Below are 15,209 nucleotides of genomic sequence, written 5' to 3' on the forward strand. Positions count from 1 at the left end.
ACTGCAGCGTGTTCAATTAATTGACAACTAATCTAATTCACTCCAACAAATCCTAATCAATGATCAGTTTGAAGTCAATGATTTGATAACATCCCTGATCTGAACTGCTCTAATCATGTGTTTTAAGTAAATACTATAAATAGATGGAGCAAAGTTGGTGATGACATCATCTGTTTCCTAGCATTTTGCTTATTTAGGCTGTGTCCAAATTCTCTCACTACCACACAAAAGACTATGGCTGAATCCAAATTGCTTACTTAGCCCTGTTGCTTCTCCATATGGATACAGTCACAAATAAGACTGCTACGGGGAATCGCCGCCCAATTTTTTGAGAATCGTTGGTGTGGTCGTGAGAATAGACGGTGGCGGTCAGGTGTCAATCAGTCAGGCGGGGATGAAATCGGGGCGGCCACAGGGTCGTGGTTGCTCTGATTTGACGATAAGCAAGTGTATTTCGACGGCGGCCGTCCATATTAAGTGCCACCAGGCGCCTGGTAGCCCGGGGGTATATAAAAAGCCGGCCATTCTGCCTGTCACTGGACTACCTTTGGGCAACCTCGAAATCTGCGCATGCGTCTACTGACCATGTCCATTTTTACAGAAAAATCGTCTGACATTGAGCAAACCGATCGTATATTCCGGGAAATAAAGACCTGATCTCTACGGACAAATCGCTTTCCGGATGAAAGAAAAATGTCTGAAATCGGAGAATTTTCGCTGTATTTTCTGTATTCCGTGGATCGCTTTCTCTCTTGGCGCGGCTATCTTGTCTTCGTCTTCCCGGCCTAATTGACCAATGACGGGACGTTTTAGTTGCTTTCGGATGAGAAATGAACTTTCTCTCTGAACTGATGCTTTATTCAACCCATCGGGACCATCAGCAGATATATATATCGCCGAATCTTGACTGCAGCGGTGGTGCTGCGCAAGGTGGACTGTATGTTGCGTGATGCGCGATGCGCCGCATTACGTAACATACAGTCCGCTTTTTGTGAGTTTTTCTTGATCTGACTGCAGAATAACCGACCACATTGATCAAAACTGAAACATTTGAATACATTTCTCTATCTAATTTTTTGTATTTCCTAATTACCATAATTTAGTTCAGTTTTGCTCAAAAACATTATTGACATCAATTATAAGTATTTGGTGGTTTGACCCACACTCCCTTAAAAAAAGTATGTTTACAATGTTTAATTTTGTTTTTATATGTTTGTTTTGATATTTCCCAGATTAATAAGTATTGGTGTTAAAGAATTGATGTATTATGTTATAGAAAGATAGTTTAAAGCAGATCCCATATTTTGATGTAATTATAGTTTAAGAAAACAATATTTCTATGGCAGAAATCGTTCAAATAATTGAGGTACTTGCATAGAATATCATAGTTACTGGTGTTCTTTTTGCCATTTGGGGCTTTGATGTTACTATATTCTAACAATTGTATGTTTTGCAGCTTTTAGGAAAAGCTTAGATTGTAGGATTGTGTTACTTTTAGCAATTATACAAATTCTTTTTTAGGACCAGCAAGTCCTTAATGCCAAGTCAAACTAGGGGTTTGAATGACAAATCATGATGCTCCAATTAGTCTTAGTTTCTTGATTAAGAAGTGAAAAACTAGCTGCCAGAATCACCAGAATTCATCCAAAACAATGTATTTTTCCAAAATTTTGCTCCGCGCCCGCCATATTGCTCAAAGAAAAGTTCAGGTTTTTTTCCATGACTGACTTTCATCACTGATACCTACTTTTACCACGCTCACGTGAAAAAATGCGTTTATCCTCTGCAGCATAACGCGATGCGGGAGACCCTACGGGCAGAGGGATGTGCAGCCCTAAGTCACTACGGCTTCTCCTTCAAAAAGCCCTTTCAGACGCCACTACAGCTTCAAATGCCCCTACAATTAGGGCAATTCTGATTCAGCCTATGTAGTACAAGACTATCTAGAGCCCTGGATTTGAATGCAAGTGGAAAACAAGCTCACCAATTTTATTTTCAAACCCTATATATGACGTCACGCATAAAAACCAAATAAATATGAACATTTTACAAAGACTTTTAATGAATCCATTGTATTGTGATGATGCCAACTAGGAGGATTCCTACAAACTAAACTCACACACAGGTTTTCAAATGTTGAATCGTTCAAGTGCAATGCATTGTTGTTAATATTCGCCAATCTGGTTTTTTCATCACATATTTCCAAATTGGGTATACGGGTTGAGAGTTGTTGGAACACACACACACACACACACACACACACACACGTCTTGGGGTTATCCCTTCTTTTTACATATATTTTTTAATTTAAAAAGGAATTAAGGGAGCAGCTGCACCATCAAACCTGAAAGTGTACATCGAGGTGTTGGGTGTAAAAAGATGCTGCATGCCAGCAGCAGTTGGTCGCGGTCAAAGTGGACTTCTTTTTCCATAAGATTTGCCAGAAAACGGCAGCATGTGCGCTCAAAACGGAAAAAAAATAAAATAAAATAAAACCTGCTTTCACACTGCTTGACCTGTCAGTGGATGCACTCAAAAAAAACCGGAGCGCCCTGTCAGCCACAACACAAACAATAGTCCCGAGATTGACCTGTGAGATGCAGCTAGAGTGAGATGGACCACTCGAGAAGAAAAACAAACTAGTTCTTTCCACAAAAAAAACATCATCTGGACAAGAAAAATACACACCAACGGAAAAGGAAAAAGCTGAGGATAAGAAAAAGAAAAAGTTGACACAAACAACAGAAGACAAGACATCTCAAAGATGAATCACTGCCTCCCTACAAAATAGAAAGTGAGTTGACAATTTTCCTTGTCTCTGGCATTTGACGGTTAAACGTTCCCCCATACAAGCCAGTTATCATGGCATAAAAGTAAAGCTTTTTATGATTTTTTTTTTAGCTATAAACTGCCAGCAAACACAGAGTAAGGCTATTATAGACTTTGATATCCTGGCACTTAAGAGGTCATTATGAGGCGGCACGGACACGTGTGTTGTGCTCGCACACAAGGGCATTGACACGTAAACACTAAACAAGCAATCATAAGCCAAAGGGGCTTATGAGCTGTCTGGTTTTTGTGTTGAAGTGGCTTATGGCTATTCACACAATCTGGAGGAGGCCATTATTCACATGGCACCCCACATTCAGCACATATCACGGCTATTTGTCTCCATTGTGGAAAAAAAGTGACAAGTTCAGCGAGCTTTAAAAAAGCCCCTCCTCCTCCTCCCTCCTTTTTCTCCCCATCTTTCCAGGTCTGGGACGTACCACTGCCACTGAGATGTGAGTCTTCGCCGTTGACTGACCCCTTTGATGAAAAAAAAAAGTGCACGGAGACAGGTAAACACAGTGTTACTGTGTGGTAATTTCCATCTAATTCATGTGTTGTCGTTCAAAAGGTATTCTTATTTACAGCAGGCGAGTGAAAGCCTGAGGGCCTAGCCGCACAAACACACACACACCTGGTGTGCTGTTTTTGCAGACTCTACACTATGCATTACGCTTTTTTAGAAGCCAAATGTGACCTAGCGCTCTCCCCAGAGATCTTCGGGTTCCATCTGTGCCAGGAAGTGCTCTAATTGGCCCGACAAATGTGTCCTCTGAAAGTGCTAATCCAATCTGATTTTTCGACGAGCTCCAAAATAAAGTACAAGGGGGGGGGGCTCTTGTGTTAGCTAGGTGTACCAACAGAGAGCAAAGGAACGCCGAGAGACTCATTCTTAGTCGCTCTGCCGTTGCCGGAGGCCCCGGCACGCTGGCCGCAGACCTTCATCTGCCCATGAAGCCACTCACTACAACTTATTTACAGTGTATTTACAAGCTGAGCAGGCCCTATAAAATGTCAAATTTACAAGCTCCCTTTTAATTAGAAATACTGTCTCCTAGAGTTGGCTGATGAATTGCTCGTTCAATTTATTGGCGGCGGGAGGGGGAGGAGGAGGGTGGGGGGGTCCTGCAGCTGTTGGATATTGACATGCGTGCCGAAGTATGCTGCCTGACATCCGTTTTTCTCTTAGAAGAGCAATATATTGCATCCTTGCCGTATAAAAACCCAGAGGTCATGTTTTCATCTGCAATCCTATTCCTTATTGATTACATTTCCTGAGAGTGATGCTAACGCTGCTGCTGATTTCTGCTGCTGTTTGATTTAGCATTTTCCTTTGCAGTTTAGGTGTTTATTTATTTATTTATTTTAAATTGCATACCACTTAATCCTGTCACACAGCCACTACGTACATTTTGCACATTTTCCACGTATGAAAGTTCGGTCTTTTGTGATACATGCATTTCTCACATTCAGCGATGCGGACGGATGTCAGTCGAGGGTTTCGGTCGACGGGTCTTTACATGAATTCAGTTTTGAACTGTTCACAATTTTTGGTCAGTTGACAATCACGCAGTTTATGCCTATTTTACTTAGCATAGACGCAAATATTATGTAAATCATACGCCGTTGTGCCGGATATCCAAATTTGTGGCTTACCAGGACAGTCCCACATATGTCTAAAGGACTTTTCACTCATGTAGCACCGATGCATGTGTTTTATATCACATACACGCCGCACATATAATGTGAAAATTACATTATTGACGTTCAGCGCAATATCATGAACGGTTCATGATGTACGTTAAGTTTACATGTTTGTGTGGTTTATTCGTACTTTTTGCCTGGTTTTAACATCGCACCTTCTTGATATATCTGTGAAAATGTCATGTAAAGACCACAACTTTTCTGACTTTTTTACATAAATTCATGTTTGACCAATTTTCATGAGCAAACTGTGCGTAGTGGCTGTGTGACACGGTCTTAGGATCCTAAATAAACCTCAAAGTCAGACATATGTCTATGATAAATGGTCATTATTAGACATTGATTTACATTTGAAGGTTGAGAGATAGTATAGAATGGATGACTGTTGTTAAGTTTGAGGATTCATTCTTTTTATAATTATTTTTTCTTGTTTTCTACTTTCTATGATCACGTTTGCAAGTTTGTAGATCAATTTCAATGTACTTCCTGTCTTGTTTGTTTTGCCCCGCCTTCCTTCCTTGTCTCTTGTGAGGTTGTTTGGCTTGAAATTTTATTTTGTGACATCACCGGGCACTTCTTTGTTTTAATGTTTTTTTTATTTCCATGAGCAAAAGAGAAAGAACAGTAAAAACATACAAACATGACTAAATAAAAACCCTTCACTGAACACACTGCTAACGGAGGTCCATATTAATTTTAAGTTCATATTTACTTGTTGCCATGATGACTGCATCTGCGTGGGTCACATAGTCATGCAAGCGCATCAACCAATACACAGAAAATATAATTTTTCCCAAAACATTTGGTTTTTTTGTTTTGTTTAATTTGTTTGTAAAATTTGAAAAAGACTGTTAAACAAAGAAAAGAAAGAGCTGCAATTCTACATATAGCCTAACTTATCTAAATGATATATTCACATCTGTGTCTGGTGCACCCGTGACTGCTGACACAACATTTTCAGGTGACTTTCTCTAAATTTATCCACAGCTCCTGCCAAACAATATCCATATCCAAACAGTGGAACTGTTGTGATTTACATAATGGAGATTGCAGTTTTGTTTCCCTACTTGTTAGAAAAACACATCTCCATAATTTGATTGTCCGCTCCTGCTGAATTAGTATTACCCACAGCACGCTCACACCATGTACTCCAAGGCCCCTTCTGACCGACAAATCACGTAAAGTTTCACGTCTTCTGAATTGATCGGTCGGATTGGTTTTCACAGAGTTGTGCAGGCAGTTTTGGGCTTTTGTACTAATTGTAAAAAAAGAGTTTCACATGTTACAGGTGTGGGGTTTCTTTTACAGTAGGTGTAAATTGATCTAAAGAAAAGAATCTACAATGTATATTTGTATAGTTTTTTATAGGTTGTAAGGTTTGTGCTAGTAGTTTTGGTTTTAAGATGTAAAAATGTTTTTGCAGTTTAAAGCACTTTGTGTTACCTATGTATGAGTTTTATAAATAAAGTTTGATTTGATTTGGGAATAAAAATGGTTTTTTTAACATTGTCTGTTTAAAGCCTCGTTTCTGCTGAGTGGTCCGGTCCGGTATGTTGAGTGTTTCCATTGTAGAATGGCTCCATTAAGCCGGACTGTTCCATTTTTGTGCCCCACTGGTTGTAAGTACGTAGGAAAATGAAACGGGCCGGTTAGGGCAGAGCTACTGTGGTCACACAATGAAACCTGTTGTTTGGCTGAGGGGCATAGCGACAAATGAAAGTGCCAAACCAGCACAAGCGTATTTCTCTTCACCGCCCCACAATTTTCTCTCAAACAACATTGAATGAGTTGTCTATACGATGTAGCAAAAGCCAAGTGGAAAAAAACAAGCTGCTGGATGACCTTCATCGTTGTTGGTAATAGATTTGATTTTGCTGTAGTCGTACTACTATGACGCAAAGCAACCGTACGGGGTGACCCCTCCCCCCTCACATTTCAAACAGGACGTATCCACTGGCTCCAATGAGCTATGATTCCAGTAACAGCTGTTTATTTTGAAAAAAATAATAAACTGTTAGTCGTCATGGCTGCCTCTTTCAATGGCCATGGCCTTCCCGGGCGACCCTTCCCGGGCGACGATGGCCGGGTCCTTCATTGAGCGGGTAGGCCGGATGTGAACAGCTGAGAATTTGGACGAGCCTAGCCTTTAGATAATTCCAGCTGTTACATCGGCGAATGTCCTTTCGCCTAGCAACCATGAGTCCTGAACAGAGAGGAGTGGTGAACCAGGCATGGAGCCCAACATCTTCTTGGCTTATTGGATTCAATTTTTAATCTTGGATGTGTAATTATAAAAAGGTGTGACTATTTCCAACTGCGTGTTCTGCTTCCCATTCCGCCATTGCTGACAGAAAAAACTCTGGGTTCGGCCCCAATGCATCTTGGGATATGGACAGTATAGAAGGATACACCAGACCAATCTTTGAAATCAGGATCAAGAAGGCCGCATTCGTTGGCCGCATTTTAATGGAGTCGTTGAATTTGCACAGCACTTGTCGTGACGCTATGACGTAAGGAACTAACAAATGCAGCCCAGGAAGAGCGCGGCCCTCCAATTTGGACACATATTTGTCAGCATTACCATTCTTGCTCACTTCCTGTTTTTAAGATGTTCTTGCTAACTCTGTTTTTTTTCCAAGATATTTTTCCTGTATTGCAAGCTGCATAAACTGGCCAATGAGATGCCTCAATGAAAGCATGTGGTCTCACGTCAAATTTTTGATTGACAGATTCTCCCGAGCTTGTTTATAGGTGGTAGGGGTGTCGACTTCTGATAAGCTCACTCCTGGTTGCTGAGAGTGGTTACCATAGAAATGTTGACTCGACCGACTTGGACCAGTCACTAGCCGCGGTTACATGCGCAACATATCTTGATCGGATAATGGTCGGATTAAAATCCAACCGTGTACATGGGATCAGAAAACCATTTTCCGATTAGAACAAACGTTCACACGGTCACACTTTTGGCCGGAATAAATCATTTGGGCATGCGCAGTAGTGTTGAAAATACCGGAAGCGGAAATGGGTCCCATTGTAAACAGAGTTGCCGTTTACATTTATGCAGTAGCTCGGTAATATACGAGATTATCTTCTAAAGATGCTTTTATTAATGTTATGAATATTATGAAGCGCCTGTTCGCTCATCATTTTGAGTTTAATCGGTGTGGTCAGTGCTTTTTTTTTGTGAAAGAATGGAGCTGGAAGAAGGCTAACACGCGCTAACAATATTAGCCTTTGATGAACACAAAATCCATGCTGGAAATGCCGCAACCTGCATTTTGGCTGCACGTAAATATGTGGGCATAACATCAGCCTTTATTTTTTCGGGACACGACTGAAAACACAAATCCAGCTGATTGTTTGAACGGTTTCGGAAGTTTGAGTGGCATTTCTGCTTTGAAAAGCTCACACACGGAGCTCTGCTCGGACACACGGTTCTCCTGAGTCCGGCAGCCGCTAACCCAGAGCGGTGGGACGGATTGCAGTCCGAAGTATCCCACACATAACAAAACAACAAAACGCACACGTAACAAAGCATCCTTCCATCCCCTGAAACACACATTAATACGTCCGGCTGCTCTGCTCAGAGACACAGTTCGCTTGGTCCACCGGCGCCCGAGCCCGGACCACGCAGCGTCCAGACGTCACGGGGCACGAAGCGCTCCTCCCCTGCACCCCCCTCGTAAGGGGTGTAAGAGAGGGGAAAGGGGAAGAGCCAGTTGGGCGAGAGCGAAGCAGCGCTTCGCGTCAAGCATCCGCAGAGCAGCGGGTCGGTCCTGTTTGAGCTCCAAAGCTTTCTCTGGAGCGAAACACGTCTATGCATGACGTTAAAGCAGAGCAGTAGTGACCCACGATCGGAATGAACTGTTTACATGAACAACGATCGGATCAACAATTGGCATAACCCTCCTATCTCGATCGGAAAGAAAAATTTTGATCTGAACGAGTCTGATCGGGGCAGAGTATTCCGAACGGCGTGTTTACACATTTTTCTTCCGATCAGGCATTCTTTCCGATTACTTTTGTCCATGTAAACACAGCTATTGCCCACTGATTAGATCTGGTTCCAACATCTGTATTGTACAAAAATAGAGACTGAATTGTTTTGAGTTTGTTGGAGCTGGATGTTGACCGTTTTCTATGGGAGACATCACAGTCCATGGTTTCCATTGTTTCAAGGGTGACAGCCCCTTGGTGGTCACTTGGTGAACTGTGCCTGGCTCCAATTATTATTTTTTTTTTAAGAACTGTAACTTAGAGGGCAAAGGCTTTCCCGTTTTTGGTTTCAAAACCTCTAAATGTAGTCAAATTAGCATCCATGCTTATATACAAGCACACTCTCCCCATGCTCTCCCCCCTCTTGCCCATGAATACTGGTTTATTGTTTTTTCACTTGACCTTTGCTTTGAGCTGAGAAGCCTTTGTCCTGAAACAATAGAGCCCATATTGTAAACCATGCCAGTCAACGCCATCCACACAGCTGCCAAAGAAAAAGGCGCAGATTGTGCGGGGTCTAAGTTGACTGCTTTGAGGCAGAAACTTGTGGCATGTGTGTTGCCTGTACTTGCATTTTTTTCTATTTTTTGTCTGTGTTGTTTGTGTCTGCGAGTTAGAAGCCTGTTTGGGAGTCAGCAGATGGACTTGTGCAATTAGGCTCAGCTTTTTTTTTGTGGGTTTCATACGCACACACACAAATGGGCACACGAGCCAGTGCTGGGTAAGATGCAGATGTCACTGAAATACTGGATCTGACAGAAGCTGTAATGGAGGAGGGCACTAAACATTTATTTTTGTCAATATTTCTGAGCTATACTTGACAAATTACGAAAGTGGAGCGTCCCATGTGCTTACCAAACTGTGACGACTCAGTTTTTTTCTACAGGTTGTGCGTTTTTCCTTTTGATTTTGCAAGGAAAATGGTCGTTTTGATGTTGCAAACAAAGTGATTTGAAGAAAGCAACAAGTTTGTATGAAAGTGACAGGAAGTAGTTGAAAAGATGAAAATCAATAAAATAAAGTCTCTATTTAGCAAACAATGAACCTTTTTTTTAACCCTTTCATTGCATGTGTCGCTAAATTGCAAGTTACCATTACCGCCTTGCTGACGATTCCTAAATAAGACGCGCCCTTCTGGAGCATTTAAGCAATCAATGAGAATCAGACGCAAAGAGAAAAACAAAAGTCGCTTTTCTTGGTGACAGTATCATTTACATGAATTGCGTATATGTATGTTTGAAGAGTTACAGTAGTTGAAATAACATCAACACTGCTACTAAAGCTTCGTTCACACCTGGTATTTGACACACATTAAAGAACGCGTTCAATGCGGATTCTTGAATGCACGTTTAGTCCTTGGGGTTTGCACTGGACAGGCAGGAAGGAGCTTCTTTTTCTTTATCTTCTGTTTACTGGCATATGTCCGCCACCTAGAGTTGGAAGAGGCTTAGTACGAATATATGAAAATGAAAGACTTGAAATATATGAAAGACTTGTTGTCAAAGAATGCCAGTCGGGCACAAACCAGAATTATGAATATCTTCTTTATAATCAAATTTCAAACAGTTGGCACTTTAGAGAATTAAAGTAATAACTGCCAAATCCCAGTCCCTGATTGGTTTAACTTGCAATCTACATTTACCGTTTTTGTACGTAGAGCTTGACAACGGTTGTAAAAACTTGCATAGCCAGGCGTGAACGTGATAGTTTTTAACGCAGAAGCCCAAAACCTGCAATTACATGTTTACATTATAACCTTGAACGTGTGTTGCCGAGGGTGGTGTGTATGTAGCTTTATAGGATATAACCAGAACTCCGCGTAACTTAGCATCACCTTGAATGGAATAAAAAATACAACATTATACTTTGTCTCGTCACCCTGCTTTCAAAATAAAGATTAAAACAATTGTTTGCAGGTTTGGATGAACAACTGGGCATTGTTTCATTACAAATGTATTTGTGCAAATCGGTTTGATAGGAGGCCCCTTGATTCTGCATCTACAAACAGGATTGTTGCAGCAACACGAGGGTACAGAGGGAATGATCTTGTGACTGACAGGTCATGGTTGGACGTCTCTGTAGTATGTCAGTTGTTAAAATCTTGGCTGTAAAAGCCCCCTCAAGAAATACCATCAGGACTACAACCTCCGGGCACTTAACCTTTAGCGTTTCCAGTGAGGCAGCTCTGTGTTCAAGAGCGTGAATCTGTGCGCTTCCTTAGACAGCTCAGGTGTAACAGCGTTAATGGATAAAAGTGATCCAGCTTTTTTTCCACTCAGATGGGCATTCAGAAGAGAAAAAAACTTGTTTGGATTGATGTCATTTTCTGCGAAAAATGCAAAAAGTGGGTCTCTGCAGTTCTTCTGCATCACTAGCAGTCAGAAAAGATTGTCGCTTCAACTTTTGCTGCAACTTGGATCCTCTTGACTACATTGACGATACAAGTCATTCCCTGGTGAACTCGTTCTTTCCTCCTAAGGCTGAGACAAAGCATCAGAGGGGAAATGAAAAACAAAAACCAATGCACACACCCAATCAAACACACAAGCATCTGGTCCTCTGTGCACACGCAGAGGAGCTCACTTGCACACCTTGTGCAACGCACACTCATCCAAGCACACGGTCGACAAGGAGGGGAATGGACCAGGGAGATGCTCTTTGTCAACAGCCTGGAAAAAAAGCAGCTATTTAGGGTTGCTGTATTCCAGGAAGGATAATCCATCTCATTTGTGAGAAGGGTCTTTATGAAAGAAAACAAGTTGTGACAGTTACTATTGCCCTTTCTTTTCCCTCTGTGTCCTTGTCCATTTGTGATGTTCTCGCTTGGGTGGCCAGTCCTAATCGTGGAGATTGTATTGTGAATATAGATTTGGATTTGTTGATTACCAGATGGACTCACAGAGATTTCTCACTCATTGTGTTTGTTTACCAGTTCAATTATCCCCATCACATGCTGAGGAGGTTGGTTAATCTGTTTGGGCAGTACAAATTATGTCCGTATTGGGGGTTGCAGGTTTTTGTGTTGTCTGGGCCTATGGAGGGTTGTAGACAGTTGCAGCTGTATCTTAAGGTTAGCACAGGTGTGTCTTGCAGTTCCCTTGAGGCTTATGGGGCCACTTTAAGAGCTGTTACAAAAATGGTCCCAAAATGTAGCTTAACTTTTGTACGTTCCACCAGATCTACCACAAATACGCAGCCTGTACCCACCCATAAGGTCATTATCAATGTATCAAAAACCTTCGATTACCTTTCGTTCTTGTACTTCTTGGTCAAATGTGGCAGATTGTGACTTTTTCGGGGTGAAAAATGTAAAAATGTATTGGAAGTAGCATCCTGGCGCCCTCAGATCCAGATTGTCACATTTTCAACCCTGAAAAATAAATAAACCAGTCTCTTGAGTCCCATAGCAGAGCGGAATAAATGTGGGGATGGCGTCGTCTTTTTGTTCACGATCTGCCATTGTGCGCAAAAACTTTTCAATGGACAACTTTTCAAAGTGAAGCGATCCTGAACACCTCGAGCTACAACCTCAATATGAAGATCTGAGCGTCAGAAAAATGAATTTTTGATCAAACATTCCTCTCAGACACAATTATGCATTGATGCATAGTTACACACCCTGGGTTCTGTTGTTTGAACTAAATAAACGGCATTCTTCTGTGTTTCTGCTCTTGCTGGAGTTTTGTTTTTACTTTATTCTAGACATCTGCAGACAAATGCTTTCTGTTGAGTAGGGGGAAAGCAGGAAGGTACAATAATGTTTGTGCATCACACTTATTGCAAAACAAAACAAAAACAACAACCAACACGTACATCGAGTGATAAGCATTCAGTCCAATCACTCTGATCGGCATTTCTAGCTATACTGAAATTACTGTATTTTCAATGCGAGTGCCTGCTTCGCTTTGCTTATTGGAATAAATCAGCCCACCAGGGATATGAAACTGCAATAAGATCCAGACCTCTACTCTGTGTGATTTGAATATGAAATGATTAGATTATTGATTTTGGTTATTTGGATCCCTCACCCGAGGTGATATTGTGGCGGCGCAATCACCACAGCTGACATTTAGCTCAGTGTTTACCTTTTGCTGTCCCCAATGATTGCATCAAAATGGCCACCTACGCATCCTGCAGGAGCTCATTGTGTCATGGGTGCGAGAAAAGTGATGGATAGAGCTTATCGGATATGCAAGTTGTCCACTGTCTCCGCTGTGGCTGGTGCAGCGGGGAGCTACGCCGCCATCGGCACTGTGCACTCAACAAATCGCTGCATTTGAAGCACTCATTTTGTGTTTGTGTGAGCGTGTGTGTGTGTGTGGGTCGCATGCAATTGACATGGCTACTAGATTGCACCAAAGTAATAAAATATTAACTTGCATTTAGGATAATTGCAAGGATTTTTTATTTTTTTTTGGTTGAGACAAATTAGTCAATGAATGTTTTTGCTCTGGAATGAAAAGGGAAGTCCAATCCAGCAGAGAAGTAATTCTTACCTGTATTGATATTTTTAATGCATTTCCAGTACTGAATACCTAATACTGATTCTCCTTGGCCCCCTTTTGAGGCCTATATCATGGTTTTCTTAAGCCTTTCAGGGTAAGCTATTAACATATATGATAATAATATTACCTTTTGCAAACTAAATATCAATTTTTTGAATGAAATATGCGTTATTTTCGCAGCTCATTTTCCGTCCCGGAAGTAAAATGACTCGATCTCTGAGGCACCCCCTTTACTCCTCGTGGGTGCCGCCCATTTCATGACCTCAACCTAGAGCCGGCCTCTGCAGCGTATCTGCATTTCCTCCACGAAAACAAAACAACGTCTGAACTTTTGCATAGATGGATGTGCATATTGTGGATGTACAAGGAAAAACTTTTTGCTGACCACCGCAAGCTCCACAGAGAAAGTGTGTGTGTGTGTGTGTGTGTATGAGGATTGTGCTGGCAGTGCAGACTCTTCCTGGAAGGGGCTGTTCCTCTTTCTGTGATGTCACAATGGAAGACCCAGTCATTTGCGTGGATTGGGAAGGGCTGGTGCTCACAGAACATGTTTTTAGAGGAATACTCTGAGTTTTGTATGAATGAAGCAAAACACCGCTTTGAGGTTGTTTTTTGTGAGGAATTAACATGCTTATACCCCTAAAAGCTTAAAAAGTAGTTTTTGCATGATATAGGCCCTTTAAAGAAAACTTCCAATTACTATTATTGGTATGCATAGAGCTAAAAAGGCAAAAGCAAACAAAGGTTCTTGCCAATGGATGCTCCTGCATCATCTTGGATATGCCATGAGACATTATTTTCACTTCATTGCATAGAAAAGCCCGCAAAGTGGTGGAAAAAATGTTTAAAGACATTCATTTCTATATGTACTTTGTTTTTATTGCATAAATCAAGGGTCCCGTCTGCAGACAAATTCAATCTCCTCCCCTAGGTGGATCCATCTGCACTTCCAATGTTATTTTCTCCACAGTTAGACAATCCAGCGTTAAGTGCCTTCTTTTATATTTATATACCAGTGTTGGTGCTTATGCATTATTAAGTTATGAAGAGCCCGGTAAGCACCCCAGAAAAGCCTTTTTGAATGAATATTTTAAAACCCTGATACACACAGTTCACATCTGCCCTGTACTGCCATTGCAAAGATTTGGTCCTAATGTCTTATGCACAAACTCCTTTTTATCCAACAGAGTTACAAGGATCTCTAGAGTTTTTTTTTTTCTTTTTTCTTTTGAAGTTTGCTGATTCTGAACAAATCTTTGAAAGTTTGCATGCTTCTGAGAACTATCAGGGAAAAGCGGAAAGCAGTCTCATTATCTCTGTCCGAGGAAGCTCTTCTACTCTTTTATTAGAGGTTATTTTGACATGAAAAACACATAAAGATATGAGATTTTTATTTTTTTTATCATCCTTATGGAAAAGCAGAAGCTTCTGGATTGACTTGGCGGATGATCGAGGAGACACGGGAAATGGAGTGATAGGAAAGACTATAAAGAAAAATGGCAGCGAAAAGAGACAAATTGTAAAAGGCAGATAAAGAAATTGGATGAAAAGGAGCAATTTGACGGACGTTAATGGAGGGAATGAAAAATGAGATAAGCAATCAAAACAAGGATATTTAGACAAAGATTCCAGTGTATTCCCCTGCTAAATGAGCCAAGGCCTGTCTTCAGGGTTTAAATCTGGGTCACGAGTGTCAGACCCTGCCCGTGTCTTTGATGCAGCATCGCTCACTGCTGAGGTGGCTGTTCTTTGTACAGTACAGGACAACTTTCTCTTCTTGTCTCATAAATCCAATTGCATGCATACATAAACTCCGCCGCTGGCTTTAAGGCTAGGCTTTGACATATCCTTTGTGACAGCACTGGCTTTAGAGCACAGTGACAGAGGGGAAGAGAGGGAGTTGGGCTTTGGGGGCTGAGAGAAGGTGGCATGAAGGAGAAGACAGATGAATCAAAGGCAGGAAAACAGCAACAGCCGAATCAGCATCACTGCATCTTTTGTTGACAAAGTTCAAAGTATCAGGCAAATTGGTAATTTACCCCTCAAACAATTTGAGATTTTTAGCTAGACTGCCATGTTTAAAAGCTACATAGAACACGCTAAAACACAGCTTCTTGAACCTGCATTTTGACCATGCTGTTCACACTGGACATGCAGGGAGGGGCTTCTCCGTCT

At 41.5% G+C, this 15,209-nt stretch overlaps 1 protein-coding gene and 1 long non-coding RNA gene across 11 annotated transcripts in view; one reads left to right on the forward strand and one right to left on the reverse strand.

The window, feature by feature from the left end:
* Positions 1-15,209, forward strand: part of LOC101166443 (adhesion G protein-coupled receptor L3) — a 177,957-nt gene that overhangs the window by 14,717 nt on the left and 148,031 nt on the right. For 9 of the 10 annotated variants that reach the window (XM_023956148.1, XM_023956137.1, XM_023956155.1 and 6 more), the window contains exon 2: positions 3,257-3,341. The exons of the other annotated variant lie outside the window; for it this stretch is intronic. In XM_023956148.1, the coding sequence (XP_023811916.1) occupies positions 3,315-3,341 (27 nt within the window). In that variant the 5' untranslated portion in view covers positions 3,257-3,314. The remainder of the gene's footprint in view (positions 1-3,256; positions 3,342-15,209) is intronic. 10 annotated transcript variants of the gene reach the window in all.
* Positions 1-15,209, reverse strand: part of LOC110014974 — a 50,012-nt gene that overhangs the window by 12,021 nt on the left and 22,782 nt on the right. The gene's annotated exons all lie outside the window — the stretch shown is intronic.

The sequence above is a fragment of the Oryzias latipes genome, chromosome 1 (genome assembly GCF_002234675.1).
Source record: "Oryzias latipes chromosome 1, ASM223467v1".
Classification (NCBI taxonomy): Eukaryota; Metazoa; Chordata; class Actinopteri; order Beloniformes; family Adrianichthyidae; genus Oryzias; species Oryzias latipes.